The sequence below is a fragment of the Lucilia sericata genome, unplaced genomic scaffold (assembly GCF_015586225.1).
Source record: "Lucilia sericata isolate MDLA Ls3-8-SP2 unplaced genomic scaffold, ASM1558622v1 Contig001816F_arrow, whole genome shotgun sequence".
In the NCBI taxonomy this organism is placed as follows: domain Eukaryota; kingdom Metazoa; phylum Arthropoda; class Insecta; order Diptera; family Calliphoridae; genus Lucilia; species Lucilia sericata.
The window spans coordinates 62,771-82,189 of record NW_023995714.1 but is presented as its reverse complement, the minus strand read 5'-3'; the positions used below and the strand labels follow the sequence as shown (position 1 = coordinate 82,189).

Below are 19,419 nucleotides of genomic sequence, written 5' to 3'. Positions count from 1 at the left end.
TTTTATACAAAACTTTTGCCATAGTAAAAAAAATCCCTTTCACATTAGAAAATATTAGATATAAACTATGAAAATATTTATTTATGAACTTTTAAAATATATTTTAAACACCCTGTTATTGTTTATAACTTTAAATACAACTCTGCATATTAAAAACAGCCAATCCAAGAAAGCAAAACAAAAAGAAACATTGCAATTTGCGCGTGTTTTTTAATTCCCTTTTGCTATTACATTCCTCTGCTACCATTGCATTATTTCAATGCCAAAAGAGGGGAATTGAAAAGAAAACAAAAAAACATTAGAGAAAACAAAAAGAGACAAGAATACAAAAATTTCTTTTTGTTGTACAAATGGCGGTTCATTAACAAATTGAAACGCTAACCGAACCGAAACATATGGGAAAAGTTAAATAGTTGTTTAAAACAAGGGAATAGTTTGGAATAGAGAGAGTTAAGACAGAAAAAGAAACAATAGTAAAAGAAGGTGGAAAAAAAGACCGACACAACGACAAAACACAGAAGAGAAGCGTGTGTGTTAATTTATAATTTTTTGTGTGGTGTTATAAAAGGCTAGAGGAATTATTATTTTATTAAAAAAAAACGGAATAAAATCAAGAAAATTTAATAAAATTTTGATTTTGTTATTGCTTTGCGGGCAAAAAGGAAATTGAATAAAAAAAAGTTTTAAAAATTTAAAGGAAATTGTGGGTTTTTCACTTTTAAAAGAAAGCCACAAAATACTTTAGAAAAGGTGAGTATTAGGGGAAAATTTGTAAAAGAAAATAACTTATAAAGTGTTGGTAGTTAATATTTTTGATTTGCTTGCGATGATATAAATTAGCAAATTAATTAAAAATTCATATTTTTGTATTTTTCTTTTTTTTCGCTGTGTTTCATTTCTTTCTATCAACGTTATGTTGTACTGTTGTTTTTGTTGTTGGATACTAATCTTTGATTAAACGAAAACTCTCTTAATATATGTGTGTGTGTGTATGTTTGCTTGATTGTGTGTGTTGTGTGAAAAACAAAGAGGAGGAAAATCTTAAAACCATTTTCTTCTCTCACATTTAAGATAGACATTGAACTTGTTGTAAAGCAGGAAATTTACAAAAATAAAAGAAAATTAAAAGTATTTTTAACTATTAAGCAAAATAAAAGAAAATTTTGCAAAAATTAATAAAAACTCAATTTGCTGATTGTATTAAATATTACGTCTTTTAGAGCTGCCAACATATCAACGAGCGTGCAGCGATCGATTGATCATTAAGTGGTTGGCAGAAGCAGATCATCATCATCACCCAAACCCAGCAACAGCCACCCAGAAGTAATAGTAGCAAATATTTTCTGCTATACACACGCACAGACACATATCGTCTCATCCAAAGGAAGAAAAAAAAAAAAGAAACACTATCCCCTGTTTGTCTAACAATAGAAGTCCAAACAAGATTTATCATTAACATACGCACTTTTTCAACATTTTCGCCTTCACTCAACTCAACACGTACGCAAGGTGCGCGCTTTAAGCAGCCAACATACATATAGTGACAAGTTCTTGTACAACAAATCAAAAGCCGCCAACAACAAATATTTTCTTGATCTGAAGAAAACTTGTAAAGGAAAAATATTACCCTTAACATTAGCAATAGCAACATAATTTTTATTATTTAACTGCAACAGCAGCAGCAACAATAAGAAAATAACAGCAACAACAACAACTACAGCAAACATGGAAAAAAGAATAGAATTGGAAAGACGCGCTCGTAAAGCTAATCAAGTAAGTTAATATGTGTATTTTATACTTTAACAATTATTGAAATATTTTTCTTAAAAAATTATGTTTCTTTTGATAAATAATTTCATAATTAAAAAAAAAAATATGAAGCAAATTATTTAAACAGCTTTGCCAACTGTTTGCACATAAATACCGTATCAAAATGTTGCCATATTTTTAAGTGGCAATTTGTAGCCGGCACTAAGCTGATTTTTCGACAGTCTAAATTTTCTAAATATTCTTGCACAAATACCTCATATTAAAAGACTCTATATCGTGTTTTAAAACCTAGTTCAGATTTAGGATAAAATTTTGGAACTCCTATAGTTCGAGTTTACATGTCCGCTTTTTTACAAGTTTGATATTGTTGGCGTTTATTGACTTTACTTTTTTTAAATTCATTACTCGCCTTTTTTGCAAGGTTGTGACTTTGTTAGGAGTTAGTCAACACTCAACTTCGACCTTTTAAGAAATTCGATTTATATAGGAATATTTTATAGGGTGCTATATATAGTTATGACAAAATTTCGACTTTTTCAATTTATGAAGTCAACATTCAGACTTTTTCAATTTATGAAGTCAACATTCAGACTTTTCAATTTACGTTAGATAGATAGATAGATAGATAGATAGATAGATAGATAGATAGATAGATAGATAGATAGATAGATAGATAGATAGATAGATAGATAGATAGATAGATAGATAGATAGATAGATAGATAGATAGATAGAAGATAGATAGATAGATAGATAGATAGATAGATAGATAGATAGATAGATAGATAGATAGATAGATAGATAGATAGATAGATAGATAGATAGATAGATAGATAGATAGATAGATAGATAGATAGATAGATAGATAGATAGATAGATAGATAGATAGATAGATAGATAGATAGATAGATAGATAGATAGATAGATAGATTGATAGATTGATGATAGATTGATGATAGAAAGATAGATAGATAGATAGATAGATAGATAGATAGATAGATAGATAGATAGATAGATAGATAGATAGATAGATAGATAGATAGATAGATGGATAGATAGATAAATAGATAGATAGATAGATAGATAGATAGATAGATAGATAGATAGATAGATAGATAGATAGATAGATAGATAGATAGATAGATAGATAGATAGATAGATAGATAGATAGATAGATAGATAGATAGATAGATAGATAGATAGATAGATAGATAGATAGATAGATAGATAGATAGATAGATAGATAGATAGATAGATAGATAGATAGATAGATAGATAGATAGATAGATAGATAGATAGATAGGTAGATAGATAGATAATAGATAGATAATAGATAAATAGATAGATAGATAGATAGATAGATAGATAGATAGATAGATAGATAGATAGATAGATAGATAGATAGATAGAGATAGATAGATAGATGAGTCTGGACATTCATCTAAAACACCTGTCAGTACTTATATATTTCAATGTGTAATAGAAAATCGAGTTCTGTAGCTGGAACAAAATGTCAATTTTTCTACTTTTTGAATTTTTGAAAAGTAGATTTTTCGACATTTTTCACCTCTTCGAATATTTTCCACTTTTCTAGGGAAAATAAATAAATGAATGTAGTTTCTTCAATGAAGAATCTTCATAGTTGAATTAAAAATAGGAAGAATTTTGGAATGTTTTTAAATATTTTTTAATCAGAAAAAATCAAAAAACTATTTATGTCTGTCCTGTCCTAAACCGATTCGGTTTCAAAACCGAGAAGGTTAAATTAATATAAATGCTATGGGCATTTTAAACACTTTTTCATTTAAATATATTTATTTTTCTGAATTTTGCGTTCAAATAAAAATTCGATTTACAGAACAACAAATTCGGTTTTAAAAGCTTCTCGGTTTTGAAAACAAATCGATTTACAGAACAGACATGATTATGACTTTTATCAGACATTTATTTCAAAAATCGATTCTTCGAATTTGTATTACAATATAGTCGACTTATCGATATTGTTAGGACAAAATGACGTTTTCGACTTTCAATTTTTCCAACATAAAGGTTCTTCGATTATTTTTAGTCAAATTAAAAGTTGAGTTTTTGCAATTATGAAAAGTCAACTTCACTTCTTTTAATTTACGAAAAGTCTAGTTTTTGACCTAACGTCTTTAGTAAAATCAGATTTTAATTAATTTTTTATACCAACTTTTTGAACAAAAAGTTGACTTCGACTTAAAAAAAAAACCGATTATCTAGGGCCACTTTATAATATGAATTTAAATAGTTAATATGTAGATAAAATTCCAAACTAAATGACTCATTTTACAAAAAGATAATAAGTTTCTATATTATATTAATATAAGTTTCTATATTAAGATTATTGATTTCTATGAACTGTGGTAATAATATTATTTTAGGCTCAAGTTCGAGTCCCACTGAAAAAAGCTCGTAAACTTCGATCTAACTCAATAAAGTTGAATGAAATTGGATTAAGGACTTTGTTACAATACCCATATTCTATTTCTTCAAAACTTGTGAGTTAAATAGATAACTTTTAAAAGTGACATAGCATATAGCACAAGAAGATTGCTGATGAGGAGCCCTAGCGGGCCCGAAAATGCATTTCATTCTGTTGTTGTGCCCGAAAAATTAAAATTTTCAATATTTTTATAATTAAAAATATCATTACAATTTGGAAAAATTTAATCCCTAAATGGGACTCAAACTCGATCAGAAATAATATTCAATTAATTATGATAATAAATTTCTTTATCGCGATGAAATTCTGATTGGTTCATAATTTATTAGACATATATGAACACATAGTTTGAACCAAAAAAATTTATGTGATTATTGCATTTTAATTTATTTCAAAATGCAAAATTATCTTGTCAAGTTGAAGCCCTGACTAGTGAGCATTATTTCGTTTTTTTAAAATTGAACATGTCCTAGCAGGAGTACATACCACTTAAAGGGAATGTAAGAAGATCCTACCACTATCAACTGAATTATTAGAACACTGTACATATTTTTCTTACTTTTGCAACTACTATTGGTGTAATTATTTTTGTCATTTACAAAAGGATCGTCGTAAACAAAAACTTACGAGTTTGAGGCGAAAATAAAAAACAATAACATCAAAGCAATGGGTTTTGAATAAAAGGTTTTACAAAAAGTTATGATATTTAGTATAATAAAATCCTTATTTATGTATAACAATTAAGGTCATCCTTTAAATACTCTTTAAGTACAAGAAAGATCCTTTGCATTATTGCCAAACTTTTTTGTAATATATTGGATATAACACAACTTTTTGAAACCCTTCTATATTGCGAATATATTGTGTATATGTAAAGTACATGTATGTTGTGTTATAGACACAATTTGGTATCATATTACGAAGAAAATTTACATACATTTCTTTATAAATTTTTAGTAGTTGTATCGTCCGTCGTTACCTAAATGCGGCAATACACACACATACACATAGTCATTTATTAAAGATACAGACTGGTTGGAGCGGAGGGCCCATATTCACTAACTACATTTATGCACCAGGAACCGTTATTGAAAATAATTTTCATTTATACTGACATCTGTATATAGTTTCTTGGGATTTTATCCATCTATACGTAAACACGTAAATATGATACATATGTATGTATATATAATGGTATGTCTGAGCTTTGTTGTACATATTGTTTTTTTTTTTTCGATGGAAAAGAAGCATATACCATTTTCAGAAACAACTAACGAATGAAAAAAATCAATAAATTTTAAAATTCAAAGAAACACCATAAGGTAAATTTAATATTTTTGAAAAATAAATTTGGAAAAAATCATAATGCATGTCTTCTAAAGCTTAAATTCTTAATATTAATTTTTAAAACTTTAAGTCAATGGACGTTATATCCTTCTTTGTATACATTTTGAGAAAATCCCAACAAATACCTCTTAATTTTACTTAAAAAATCCAAAAATGTACTATATTGAATATTATATGATAAATCTAAAAGATTTTCTTAAACATTTTTAAATCACAAATTGTATTGAACTATTTATCGACAGATCTGAAACAAGTGTGAATTAAATTTTTAGCTTGTTTCTATTTTTCGTTTTTAAACCAGAATGAAATTTTTTATTATTTTTAAATCTAAACTGTATTGATACAAAATTATTTTTTAAGTTGAAAGTATTTTTATAAAATTATGTAAAGTTTAATTGTATTGGCTACATATATTCCCCCCTAGAGATGCTGCTAAGAAGGATCTCTAACGAAATCTAAATCGAGTTTTCCGAACTTTAATTGGTATTCGACTATTTCCTTGAGGAATTTGTTTTAAATTTGGAATTAATGTCAACTTTGGATCTTCTTCCAGATCCGTGTTAAAAATGTAGGCGGGTTTTAATCTGTCAATTGATATAACTTTTTCGGTTCCATTTACATCCAATGTGAAAAGTTTTTGTCTTCTTTTAATGACACGGAAAGGACCTTGATATGGGGGTTGAAGGGATTTTTTTACACTGTCTTCTCGAACAAATACAAATTCGCAGTTTTCCAGATCTTGAGATACAAAAACTGTACGATTTGTTTTATGGACTGGTGTAACCGGTTTTAATGAATTCATTTTACTTTTGAGGGATTTTATGAATTCATTTGTTGGCGTATTATCAGATGTTTCGACAAAAAAATCTCCGGGTAAACGAAGAGAAACTCCGTAAACGAGTTCTGAGGGTGAACACTGAAGGTTTTCGATAAAACTTGCACGAAGACCCAACATGACAGTTGGTAGGATGTCATACCAATTAGAGTTGTGATGACACATCAATGCTGTTTTAAGACATCTATGCCATCTTTCGATCATGCCATTTGCAGATGGATGATACGGGGATGTACGAATTCGTTGAGCTCCCAAAATATTTCCAAGCTCTTTGAAAAGTTGGGACTCAAATTGACGGCCTTGATCCGTTGATATTCTGAGTGGTACACCATATCTTGAAATCCAATCTTTGTAGAAAGCTTCGGCTACAGTTATGGCTTTGCAATCTTCTAATGGAATGGCTTCAGTCCAGCGGGTAAATCTATCAATGCACGTCAATAGATATGTAAAACCTTTGCTGGATGGTAGTGGTCCGACCAGATCTATATTGATATGGCAGAATCGGTCCGTTGGAGTGGGGTATGAAGATATTTCGCTACGTGTATGTCTGGAAACTTTTGTTCGTTGACAGGTAATGCAAGTTTTGATCAAATCTTTTATGGTCTTACTCATATTTGGCCAAACAAAGCGCCTTCGTATTGCTTCATATGTTGGCGAATATCCACTGTGAGTAAGATCGTGGAATGTATGAAAAACGCTATCACGATGGGTTTTGGGAACAAACGGTCTTACGTTCTCAGTTGAGGTATCACAATAAAGTGGTTTGGTATCTGTAGCGACTTTAATCGTCTTAAAAATTAAAGAGGTTGATTCTGGATTTGACAAAAAATGCTGTAGCTCGGGATCATTTTCTTGATCTTCGGCAAATTTTTTGTAGTCTATGTTAGGCGATCCAGAAATTTCCGTTATGCGGGAAAGAGCATCTGCTACTGTGTTTTCAGAACCTTTTATGTGACGGATATCTGTTGAAAATTGAGCCAGGAAATCTAATTGACGGTACTGTCGCGGACTTGCTTTATCGGGATTTTGTTTGAAAGCAAACGTCAACGGTTTATGGTCTGTAAATATAATGAATTTTCTTCCTTCGAGCATATGACGGTAATACTTTACCACGGTGTATATTGCTAGAAGTTCTCTGTCGTATGTACTATATTTTTTCTGCGTTTCGTTCAATTTCCTGGAGAAAAACGATAACGGTTGCCAACCATCTTCAGTTTTTTGTTGTAATACACCTCCTATTGCGACATCTGATGCGTCGACCATGACACAGATTGGTAAATTTTCACAAGGGTGGGCTAGAAGAGCGACATTAGACAAATCGGACTTACATTTTTCAAATGCTGCGGATGCTTCGGTTGTCAACGTAATAGGAGTATTATCGTTCTTTTTATTACCATTTTGATAAGCAAGAAGTGGTACTTGCGTACTTGCTGCATTTGGAATAAATCTTCTGTAGAAATTAACCATGGCAACGAAACGACGCAGTTCTTTAACGGTCTTGGGCGTAGGGAAATTGACAATAGAATTCACCTTTTCAGGGAGTGGTTTAATGCCGTTTTCTTCAACACGATGACCAAGAAAATTAACTGTATTCTGTCCAAAATAACACTTGTCAACATTGACAACTACTCCATATTCTTGAAGACGTTGAAATACTTGATTGAGATGCTGAACGTGTTGCTCTTCGTTTTCGGAAGCAATCAGAATGTCGTCAATATAAGGGAAACAAAAGTCGAGTCCTCTTAGAACTTCATGGATAAACCGCTGGAAGGTTTGTCCAGCATTACAAAGGCCAAACGTCATATACTGGAATTCGAACAGGCCAAATGGAGTTGTAATTGCCGTTTTGGGAACATCGTTTTCGGCCACGGGTATTTGATTATATGCTCTTATCAGGTCAAGAGTGGAAAAAATACGTTTACCATGAAGTCCATGAGTAAAATCATGAATGTGTGGTATTGGGTACTTATCCGGGATCGTTTGAGCGTTTAGACGGCGATAATCACCGCATGGACGCCATTGGCCGTTTTTTTTGGGTACCAAGTGCAGTGGGCTTGACCAGCAACTTTTTGAAGGTTTACATAGTCCCTGTTCTATCATGAAATTGAATTCTCGTTTGGCAATTTCTAATTTGTCTGGAGGAAGTCGTCTTGGTTTTGCTGTGACTGGACGACCTTTTGTTTCTATAACGTGTTGGATGTTATGCGATTTTTTTCCAACAGCAGTTGAAGGATTGGTTATTGCAGGATATTTTAAAAGTAGAGCGTGATAAGTATCTGTGTTAAGGACTGTTTTAACTTCATAGTAATTAGAAATATTCCCGATTTTTCCTTTTGCGGATAAACCGGTGGTTGAATCAATGAGTTGAACATTTTTAATGTCTACGACGAGACCAAAATTTCTTAAAAAATCAGCTCCGATTATCGGATGAGAAACGTCAGCAACCACAAATTTCCATTGGAAATTCCTTCGGAGACCAAAAGACGGCGATAAGATTTCTTCTCCATATGTGTTGATAGGAGAGTTATTGGCGGCAAAAAGTTTGTACTTTTGACATTTTTCTTGTAATGGATTACGTACCGGCAAGACGGATATATCGGCGCCTGTGTCCACCAGAAAGTGTTTACCAACGGTCTTATCGTACATAAAAAGGCGATTGGTTGCATTTCCCCGGTCACTATTTGCATCTAGTGACCGGGTTGTTAGTTTTCCGACTGATTGCTTACAAATGAGCATGGAGGACGACACTTTCGAGCTCTGTTTTTGAATTTACGGTGATAATAACAAATTTTACCAGAAGAAGAGTTTCGACTGGAACTACCATGTGATCCTCTCGATCTGCTTCTCCTGGATGTGTTGAGATTGCGTAGAGCAGTGTTGATGCTTTGGATTTGAGCTTTAATTTCAGATAATTCACTAGCACTAGTAATTTCAGCTACGTTTGCGTTTCGTGGAATCTGTATATCACCAATCTTGTCAGCCATTTTAACAAGATTATCTAAAGTTTCGGAAGATGTTGCTAAAATCGCTTGAGTTTGGGATGGTAATCTTTGTAACCACATTGTTCGCAAAAAATCTTCCGTAACACCACCATTAGCCAAATTTTTCATCTCTCGGAGAAGTGCGCTTGGCTTTTTGTCTCCGATTTCCACATTTGTCAATAATGTTTTGATGCGATTTTCCTCGGAAACAGAGAAATGATCAATTAGGCGTTGTTTTATTTGCTTATACGCATCGTTGGGAGGATTCATAACGATATCACTCACCTGGCTAAGTACGTCAGCATCCAAATCAGCCAAGATGATAAAGTATTTGGTCCTTTCATTGGTTACGTTGTGTAATGCAAATTGAGCTTCAATTTGTGCAAACCAAAGAACCGGATTGTCTTTCCAGAAACGAGGAATTTTCATGGCAATGGATAAATTAGGGGTGGGTGCATCGACAGCAGTAGGATTCTGGCCAGTAGCTGATGTTGAACATTGCTCTGCGGTAGAACGTGTTAACGGCATTTTTTAGTGAAAATAAACTCGGGGTCACCAATTGAAACAAGTGTGAATTAAATTTTTAGCTTGTTTCTATTTTTCGTTTTTAAACCAGAATGAAATTTTTTATTATTTTTAAATCTAAACTGTATTGATACAAAATTATTTTTTAAGTTGAAAGTATTTTTATAAAATTATGTAAAGTTTAATTGTATTGGCTACAGATCATTACAAATGCTTTACATATAATTTCCAAATTTTCATGTTAATTATTCGGTTTTTTGTCGAAAAGTCAAAAAAGTCGGTAATCGACTATTTTGTAGGGAAAAAGGCAAAAAACGACTTTATAAATTAAAATCGAAAAGTTTATATTAAAAAATTTCGAAAAGTATTAAATTTCAAAATTCTAACATACGCCTAAATGGTGTTTGGTAGGTGTGGCTCTATAAATAGGATTTTTGTCGAAAAAAGTGTTAGTTGAAATCGACAGTTTTGTCGGAAAGTCGAAGAAGTTGAAAAAATCTGAAAAGTCGATGTTAAAATAAGTAAGAGTTCTATATTCGGATGTCCCAAACCTTATATACCCTTCAAGTGTTTAAAAATTTAAAAAAAATCAAAACGGTACCAATTGAGCGATGTACCAGAAAGTCGCCTTTTATAGATTTTTATTTAATCAGTATGCCGCGTGTTTAACCTTGCGTTTCTAGGTTCAATATTGTAAAATATTCAAAAAGCGCAATTTGAAGAAAAAAAAAATACCAAAAAGTTCACTCAGGATCCCATATGTCTGATTACATATTTTCAAAATTTTAAAAAGTCCAAAAAAAAATTGCATTCCATAAATTGAAAGTTGAAAAGTCTTCTTTTCATAAATATAGAAACTTAATATATTCCGCTATAGAAACTTAATTACTTTTGGGTGTCTGATGGCTGAGATTCTATAAGTCGTAAGAAAAACGTCAAACAATCGATTTTGTAAATGGAAATCCAAAATTTATAGAACATAAGATTTTCGAACAATGAACTTTGGTGTCGAAGTCGACTTTTTTGTCCTAACAAAGTCAACTATCTTCTAAAAAAAAAGTCGATTAATTCTATTTTGTTGATAAAGTTGATATTGAAATATTATTTGAAAAAAACGAAGATCAGAAAAAAGGTCGATATATAAATATGTTCGAAAAGTCTACAATTTCAATTTTTTTATAAATTGTGAAGAGTCAACTTGTTTCAACTTTAGAACCCTATCTACAGTTGCGTTCAAAATAATAGGAGTGAAAATTTCAAAAATTTTAAATATAAACTTTTTAGTGAAAGATTTAGATTTTTAATTAAATAATTTTAAAATTTATTTATATAACTCGTTCTCTAATTTTTATAATCGTTATTTTAAATATTTAAGAAATTTATTTAAAAAATATATATATTTTTTTAATTTATATACAAAATCTGTTGTTCAAAATAATAGGAGGGAGTATTCGATTTAAGTTCAAATATTTTTAAAATAAAAACAAAAACGAAGGAATTTCATCTAAAATATTATTAATTAATGTGTGCCAGTACAGCATCAGTCATTTTTGTAAAGATTTTATTTAGAATTTGGTTATATGAGCCTCCGGATCTTAATGTCTTTCCGACAACGGTTGTGAGGGGCTTGATGACACATGTCGTGGCCGATTATCCACAAATATCAGTTATTTATTCAGAAAACCTTAAAAGACGTTATATACAAAGTCTTTCAACGTTTTGCTTTAGAATCAATATGTCGACAACCATGTAATGGTTGTAATTTGTTGTCGTATTCATGCATTAAAAATTCATCCATGTATGAAACCACCTCTAAATGCGTTACTTAGTAAACTTTATGGGTTTTACTATATGCTTTATGGTCTGAAATTAAATTTTTTCAAAAAAGATTTATTTAAAAATTGATCTGAACTAACTGAATATTGATCACGATGTTTAATAACTACAATTTGACTTAGTTTCACTAATCCGATTAATTTTAAAAAAATGATAAGCGCTTATGGGAAGCGCTTATCATATTTGATTAAAATGTTTATTTTTTATGAGAGATTTTGAAACATTTGACTTCCTAAAGTATTAAAAAAATCTTTTAATGAAATTACCATGAGATTTTCCATATTTTTTTTCGCGATATTTTCATAATTTTCAAGATATTTGAACAGATTTTTTCATTTTCGTCAATTTTGACATTTTCTTTCAGGATTTTAAATGAAATAATTGTGAACTGAGCTTAAAATTACTTAAAATCATCTAAATATAACAGTTTTATATTATATTTTTAATATTTACTACAAATAATGGAAATTAATCGAACTTAGGTTATATAATATACGGTACTCCTATTTTTTTGAGCAGCCGAAATCTGATATGGATTTCGAAAAAAGTGAATACCAAAAAAACTAATGAACCTATATAAAAAATTTCATTCGTTTTGTATTTTGAACACTTAACAAACAAATATCGTGAACAAATATTGGATTTCTGTTAATTTTTGCACAATTATTTTTAAGTCTCACTCCTATTTTTTTGAACACAGCTGTATATGGTCACGTTAAGTATAAAGTTTATGCCTAGAGGTTTTTGGCGATTTCGTTTAATTTTATAAGAATAACATCAACAAGTTATCCGGCAACACTCCCACAGCAAGTAAATTAATAAGTCTTTAATACGATTTTTTTTTTATCTAACATAATTTGGACCACATTTGTTTACAACTAAACTACATAATATTTTCAATTTATATAACAAATTTAAGATCGGTCGGTCCTTTAGCTATGGTCCAAATATATGTCAATATGTTATACATATGCACATCCATACATATAGATTTGTGTACATGCATGCAGAAAATATACACACATACGCAAACACACACTTAATTCATCTCAACTTTTTACCATTTATAGTGGAACCAAATGCGCAAATTGTTGTTTTATTATACTATAGGTAGTGTTTCAATTTCATTAAAATTGTTATTGAAAATGAAAATGAAACTGAATTATGCAAAATAAATGTTATCAGTTTAATTTAAAATATAACTTATCTACCGCAATTGAAATTGAATAGAGGAAATTACCACAATTTTAAATGTGAACAAAGTTCTTTTTTAATAAAACTTTGAAAACCATAACCACTGTCATATTGGGTGACTTTTTTCTTATAATTTTAGGGTAATTTTTGTTCTAACAAATTTTGTCTTTGTTGTTGCAAGAAACAACAAGAAAAAATCCCCCATCATTTAGCGGCATTTTTTTTTTGCAAGTATGTATGTGTGTTTGTATTAAATTTACAAACTTTTTGTTTTGCTCTTCATTCTTTTCTATCGTTTTTCTTAGTCCAACAAGATGTTTCAATTCCACTTAATTCCCATTTTATGAATATGTAAACAAGTTGTGTGTATGTGTAAAAGAATTTTGACATTTTATTCTTTTCATTTCTGCTTTTCTTCGATTACATCATAATTTTTGAGCAAAAAAGTTTTTTCCAGCTGAAATTAGTTTCATCTTAAAGAAAACATACATTTTTACACAATTTTCCATTTCTTTAAAAGAACATAGCTTTTTAAATTTTCAACAATTACTTCCATATTTTCCAAAAAAAAAAGTAAATTTTTTTTCTCTTTTTTTTTATCACACACATTCGTTCACACTGCTGCTGCTGTTGTTTTGATGACAACACGCAATATGGCGGCTGTTATATGAACGCTTGCTAAAATGCGACTAGTTTTATCTTTCTTTCACACTTTGGTTTATGTTCAGTTTTTGTTTTTTTTTTTTTTTTCTTTCATGTTTCTCCTTTTTTTTTTGTTATCTCTACCTACAGAAAAAAAGCATAAAACAAAATGAGTGAGCAACAAGGTGGTAAAATTTCTATTTTGTTTTGTTTCAATTCCATTTGATTCCCTTTTAGCAACAGCAGCTGTTTTATTATTAGTGCCATTTTGTTTTAAAATTGCATTCGTTTCTTTCCATCTTGGTAAATGCATTCTTGTGCATCTTCGTTGTTGTTGTTGTTGTTTCTTTTATATGAGTGTCACTAGTACTCCTTGGCTTTTTGCAAAAAAAAAAGTGTCACTCGTACCCCTTTCCCAATATTTTGGCCTATAGGTTTATCTTTTCTTTTCAACACATTGTCTGTACTCCCAATTATTGATTTTGTAAAAGTTCATTTAGCCTACTACTCTTTTACAATCTTTTGTTATTGAGTTCATGGGATAATGTTCTATCTTGATTAATTTCCTATAACAATCTTGATCATAGCATAATTTTCATGATAACCCTTTGACCTTAACTTTGAGCATTATGTATAGGAAAAGATAAACTACAATTTAACGGAATATTTTTTGAAATTAATTTCTATAAAAAAAGTGTTGCCAACTTTTAGTCTAGACAACTTAATACTAGGGTTCTATAGTTGAAACGAAAAGTCGACTTTTTGCATTTAGTTAAAAGTCGACTTTTCGACCTTTCGACTTTTTCCATTTTATGAAAAGTCGATTTTTCGACTTTTCGACCTTTCGACTTTTTCCATTTTATGAAAAGTCGATTTTTCGACTTTTCGACCTTTTTCGACTTTTTCCGACTTTTTTCGACTTTTCGACTTTTCGACTTTTTTCGACTTTTTTCGACTTTTTCCGACTTTTCGATTTTTTACGACTTTTTGACTATTTTCGACTTTTTTCGACTATTTTTTTACTTTTTTCGAGTTTTTCCGACTATTTTAGAGTTTTTGACCTCTTTTCCACTTTTTTAAAATTTTCGACTATTTTCGACTTTCGACTTTTCGACTTTTTCCGACTTTTCGACTTTTTTCGACTTTTCGACTTTCCGACTTTTCGACTTTTTTCGACTTTTATTTACAAAGTCGACTTTTCGACTTTTTTCATAGACGATAGTCGAGTTATCGACTTTTTTGGAACAAAATAGTCGACTTCGACTTTTTTCGACAAAAAGTCGATTGTTCGATTATTCGAAAGTCGATTTATAGAACCCTACTTAATACAGGGATGGAAAATAAAATGTTTATGTGGGAACAATAGCGACGGAAATTTCAATTCTAGTTCAGATATATTTTAGTACTTGCTTAGTTCTAGATCACTTTTAGATCGCTTCAGTTCATTTCAAGCTGTTTTTTTCTACTACATGACACTGTTCAACAGAAACAAAATTTCTAATATTCTATTTTATAAACAAACTTCTTTTTATTATAATTCTAGATTACAGAATTAAATTTGGACAATTGCCGAAGTACAAGCATTGTTGGCCTTACCGATGAATATACGGCGTTGGAATCTCTAAGTCTAATTAATGTTGGCCTTACAACATTAAAAGGTTTTCCCAAATTGCCCAATTTAAAGAAACTGGAATTATCAGATAACAGGTAACTAATACATACATAGTTAAATAGCCTATCCTAAATTTTCTTTATTAATATACTTATATTTTATTATTACAGAATATCAAATGGCCTCAATTATTTGCATACTAGCCCAAAATTACAATATTTAAATTTATCCGGTAATAAAATCAAAGATTTAGAAGCCTTAAAACCCTTGGAAGAATTTAAACATTTAGCCATATTGGATTTATTTAATAATGAAGCAACACAAATTGAAAATTATCGTGAGAAAATTTTCGAAATGTTGCCTTCATTAAGATTTTTAGATGGGTAAGTCGAACTAAATCTGCCCGGAATTAGAAATTAAATTAAACTGAACTAGAACTGAACTAAAACCGAAATTAGGATTTAAATAGAACTGGACTAGAAATGAACTAGAATTGAATTAGAACTAAACTAGAACTGTATTGGAACTGAACTAGAACTGAACTAGAACTGAACTAGAACTGAACTAGAACTGAACTAGAACTGAACTAGAACTGAACTAGAACTGAACAAGAACTGAACTAGAACTAAACTAGAATTGAACTAGAACTGAACTAGAACTGGACTAGAACTGAAATAGAACTGAACTAGAACTGAACTAGAACTGAACTAGAACTGAACTAGAACTGAACTAGAACTGAACTAGAACTGAACTAGAACTGAACTAGAACTGAACTAGAACTGAACTAGAACTGAACTAGAACTGAACTAGAACTGAACTAGAACTGAACTAGAACTGAACTAGAACTGAACTAGAACTGAACTAGAACTGAACTAGAACTGAACTAGAACTGAACTGACTGAACTAGAACTGAACTAGAACTGAACTAGAACTGAACTAGAACTGAACTAGAACTGAACTGGAACTGAACTAGAACTGTAATAGAACTGTAATAGAACTGAACTAGAACTGAACTAGAACTGAAATAGAACTGAAATAGAACTGAACTAGAACTGAACTAGGACTGAATTAGAACTGAACTGGAACTGAACTAGTACTGAACAAGAACTGAACTAGAACTAAACTAAAACTGAACTAGAACTGAACTAGAACTGAACTAGAACTGAACTAGAACTGAACTAGAACTAAACGAGAACTGAACAAGAACTGAACTAGAACTGAACTAGAACTGAACTAGAACTGAACTAGAACTGAACTAGAACTGAACTAGAACTGAACTAGAATTGAACTAGAACTGAACTAGAACTGGACTAGAACTGAACTAGAACTGAACTAGAACTGAACTAGAACTGAACTAGAACTAAACGAGAACTGAACAAGAACTGAACTAGAACTGAACTAGAACTGAACTAGAACTGAACTAGAACTGAACAAGAACTGAACTAGAACTGAACTAGAATTGAACTAGAACTGAACTAGAACTGGACTAGAACTGAAATAGAACTGAACTAGAACTGAACTAGAACTGAACTAGAACTGAACTAGAACTGAACTAGAACTGAACTAGAACTGAAATAGAACTGAACTAGAACTGAACTAGAACTGAACTAGAACTGAACTAGAACTGAACTAGAACTGAACTAGAACTGAACTAGAACTGAACTAGAACTGAACTGGAACTGAACTAGAACTGTAATAGAACTGAACTAGAACTGAACTAGAACTGAAATAGAACTGAAATAGAACTGAACTAGAACTGAACTAGGACTGAACTAGAACTGAACTGGAACTGAACTAGTACTGAACAAGAACTAAACTAAAACTGAACTAGAACTGAACTAGAACTGAACTAGAACTGAACTAGAACTGAACTAGAACTGAACTAGAACTGAACTAGAACTGAACTAGAACTACTAGAACTGAACTAGAACTGAACTAGAACTAAACGAGAACTGAACAAGAACTGAACTAGAACTGAACTAGAACTGAACTAGAACTGAACTAGAACTGAACTAGAACTGAACTAGAACTGAACTAGAACTGAACTAGAACTGAACTAGAACTGAACTGGAACTGAACTAGAACTCTAATAGAACTGAAATAGAACTGAAATAGAACTGAACTAGGACTGAACTAGAACTGAACTGGAACTGAACTAGTACTGAACAAGAACTGAACTAGAACAGAACAAGAACTGAACTAGAACTGAAATATCACTGTACTAGAACTGTAATAAAACTGAATTAGAACTAGAACTGAACAGGAATTGAACTAGAACTGAACAATAAATGTTTTCCTATCCTAACTTAATTTTACATTTATTTTAGGTTTGATTGTAATGATGTAGAGGCGCCTTCAGAAGGTGATGACGAGGAAGACAATTTAAATTATTATGATAATGATGAAGGTAAGTTTTGAATTTTAATTATTCATTTCAATCATTAACAGATATTGCAATTTAAATATTAAGAAAAAAAAGGTATTACACTAGAAAATAGGGTATTGGACAAATACATATGATAAAAATAGAATGTCATTTCATAATTTTTATAAAAACCATTCATGAAACCATTAATATTATACTTTCATAAACAAAAATGTTGCAATTATGTTTCTTTAAAAACAAACTTTGAACATGTTTTAAAAATTCCCATTTTTGCTGATTAACACAAACGGCTGAAACGGACAAACAATATTTTTCACATACAACAACAATGTATTTCAGACAAACAAAATGCATTCACTTTGAATGGTTTAGAAATTGATTTGGATGAATTAGAAGAATTTGAAAAACGTATCAAAGCCAAACGTGAAGCAAAATTAAAGCAGCAACAAGAAAATAATTGTACTGCAAATGAGCAATCAACAGTCAATAAGACTGACAACAGTGGTGCAGCTGTTGAGGAGGCAGAAGTTGATGAACTAGATGAATATTTAAAAACTTTAAAATTAAAAGAACAGGAAAATGAAAAAGAGACTACTACTACTGCCACATTGAATTCGTCGGACAATGTAGGAACGTCGGCAAATTTTGCTCTTTTATTATATTGGTTTTTAGCTATTTTAAATTTAGCCAGTGCCACATTTAGTAATCGTAAGCATTATTCCAAATAGCTTTAACAGTCTTAAATTAATCAAATACATTTCTTTTTTGTTTTCTTTTTCTTTTTTTTTTTCAATCTTAACCTCCTGGCAACATCAGATGACAATGAAAGTGATGAAGAAAATGATAGTGAAATGTATGGCAGTAGCGATGATGAGGATAATGATGTTTCATTATCTGAGGTAAGTTGTGTTTGTTGTTTTCTTTCTTACTTTATGGATAATTTTAAAGGAATGTTAATGGACTTTTGTTTTGCAAATTTATTAAAGGTTTACAATGATGATTTAGAGGAGGATGAAGATGAATGGGATGAAGAAAATGCCGCTGAAAATGATGATGATGAAGATGAAGATAGTGATGAGGATGAGGCCAATGATTCAGCTGTAGCAGCAAATGCTGATAAAGATGGTGGCGAGGGCAATGCTAATGGTAACAACAATTAAATTTTTAAACAAGTTTTATTAATTAATACTTTTAATGTCTGTTTTTTTTTTTCTAGCCGAAGAAACCCAGGCAAGGGGTAAGAAAAGAAAGCATGAGGGTTAAAGCCATGAACTTCAACAAATTCTCGGTTAATCATCCCGTTATTTTCCATGTGTTTTTTTTTTTTTATTAAATCTTTATATACATCGTCGTTTTTATATTAATGCATCATAATTTTACTTTATACAAAACAATTATAAAAAGAGAAAAAACATTTGCAAGTTTTATTTTTCGTATAAGAAAAGCTGAAACAAAATCAAATTAATATTTAAGTCTAAAAAGAAAAATTAAGAGAAAATTTAACAGTTAAACTTTAAAATACCCAAAACACCACTTTTTAAGTAAAACAAAAACAAAATATATTATATATTATAAAATAAAGGATTTCATTTACAATTATAACAAAAAAACAAAAACAAGAATAGAAATATTTACAAAAACAACACACCACAGACACAATTATCTTTTGTTTTTTCGGAACAGTATATGAAAATATTATAGTATATAAAAGAAAAACCAACAACAATAGCAGTAACAACAAATAACAAAAGTATGTATTGTGTATTTAATAGAAAGAAGCAGAAAAAAAACTACAATTCCCCCTTTTTCTTTTACAAAAAAAAAA

The 19,419-nt window shown here is 30.5% G+C and overlaps 1 protein-coding gene across 2 annotated transcripts; it reads left to right on the top strand.

The window, feature by feature from the left end:
- The first annotated feature begins 222 nt into the window (after nucleotides 1-222).
- LOC119612731 (acidic leucine-rich nuclear phosphoprotein 32 family member A) lies at nucleotides 223-19,419 on the top strand. 2 transcript variants are annotated; one of them, XM_037968584.1, is made up of 8 exons: nucleotides 223-750; nucleotides 1,221-1,773; nucleotides 15,140-15,303; nucleotides 15,379-15,591; nucleotides 17,536-17,615; nucleotides 18,411-18,493; nucleotides 18,581-18,740; nucleotides 18,811-19,419. In XM_037968584.1, exons 2-8 carry the CDS (start codon nucleotides 1,726-1,728, stop codon nucleotides 18,855-18,857), a joined length of 795 nt encoding a protein of 264 aa, XP_037824512.1. In that variant the 5' UTR covers nucleotides 223-750; nucleotides 1,221-1,725; the 3' UTR covers nucleotides 18,858-19,419. The 2 variants fall into 2 exon arrangements, with proteins under 2 accessions (XP_037824512.1, XP_037824513.1); XM_037968585.1 differs by having other exon boundaries at nucleotides 1,030-1,773.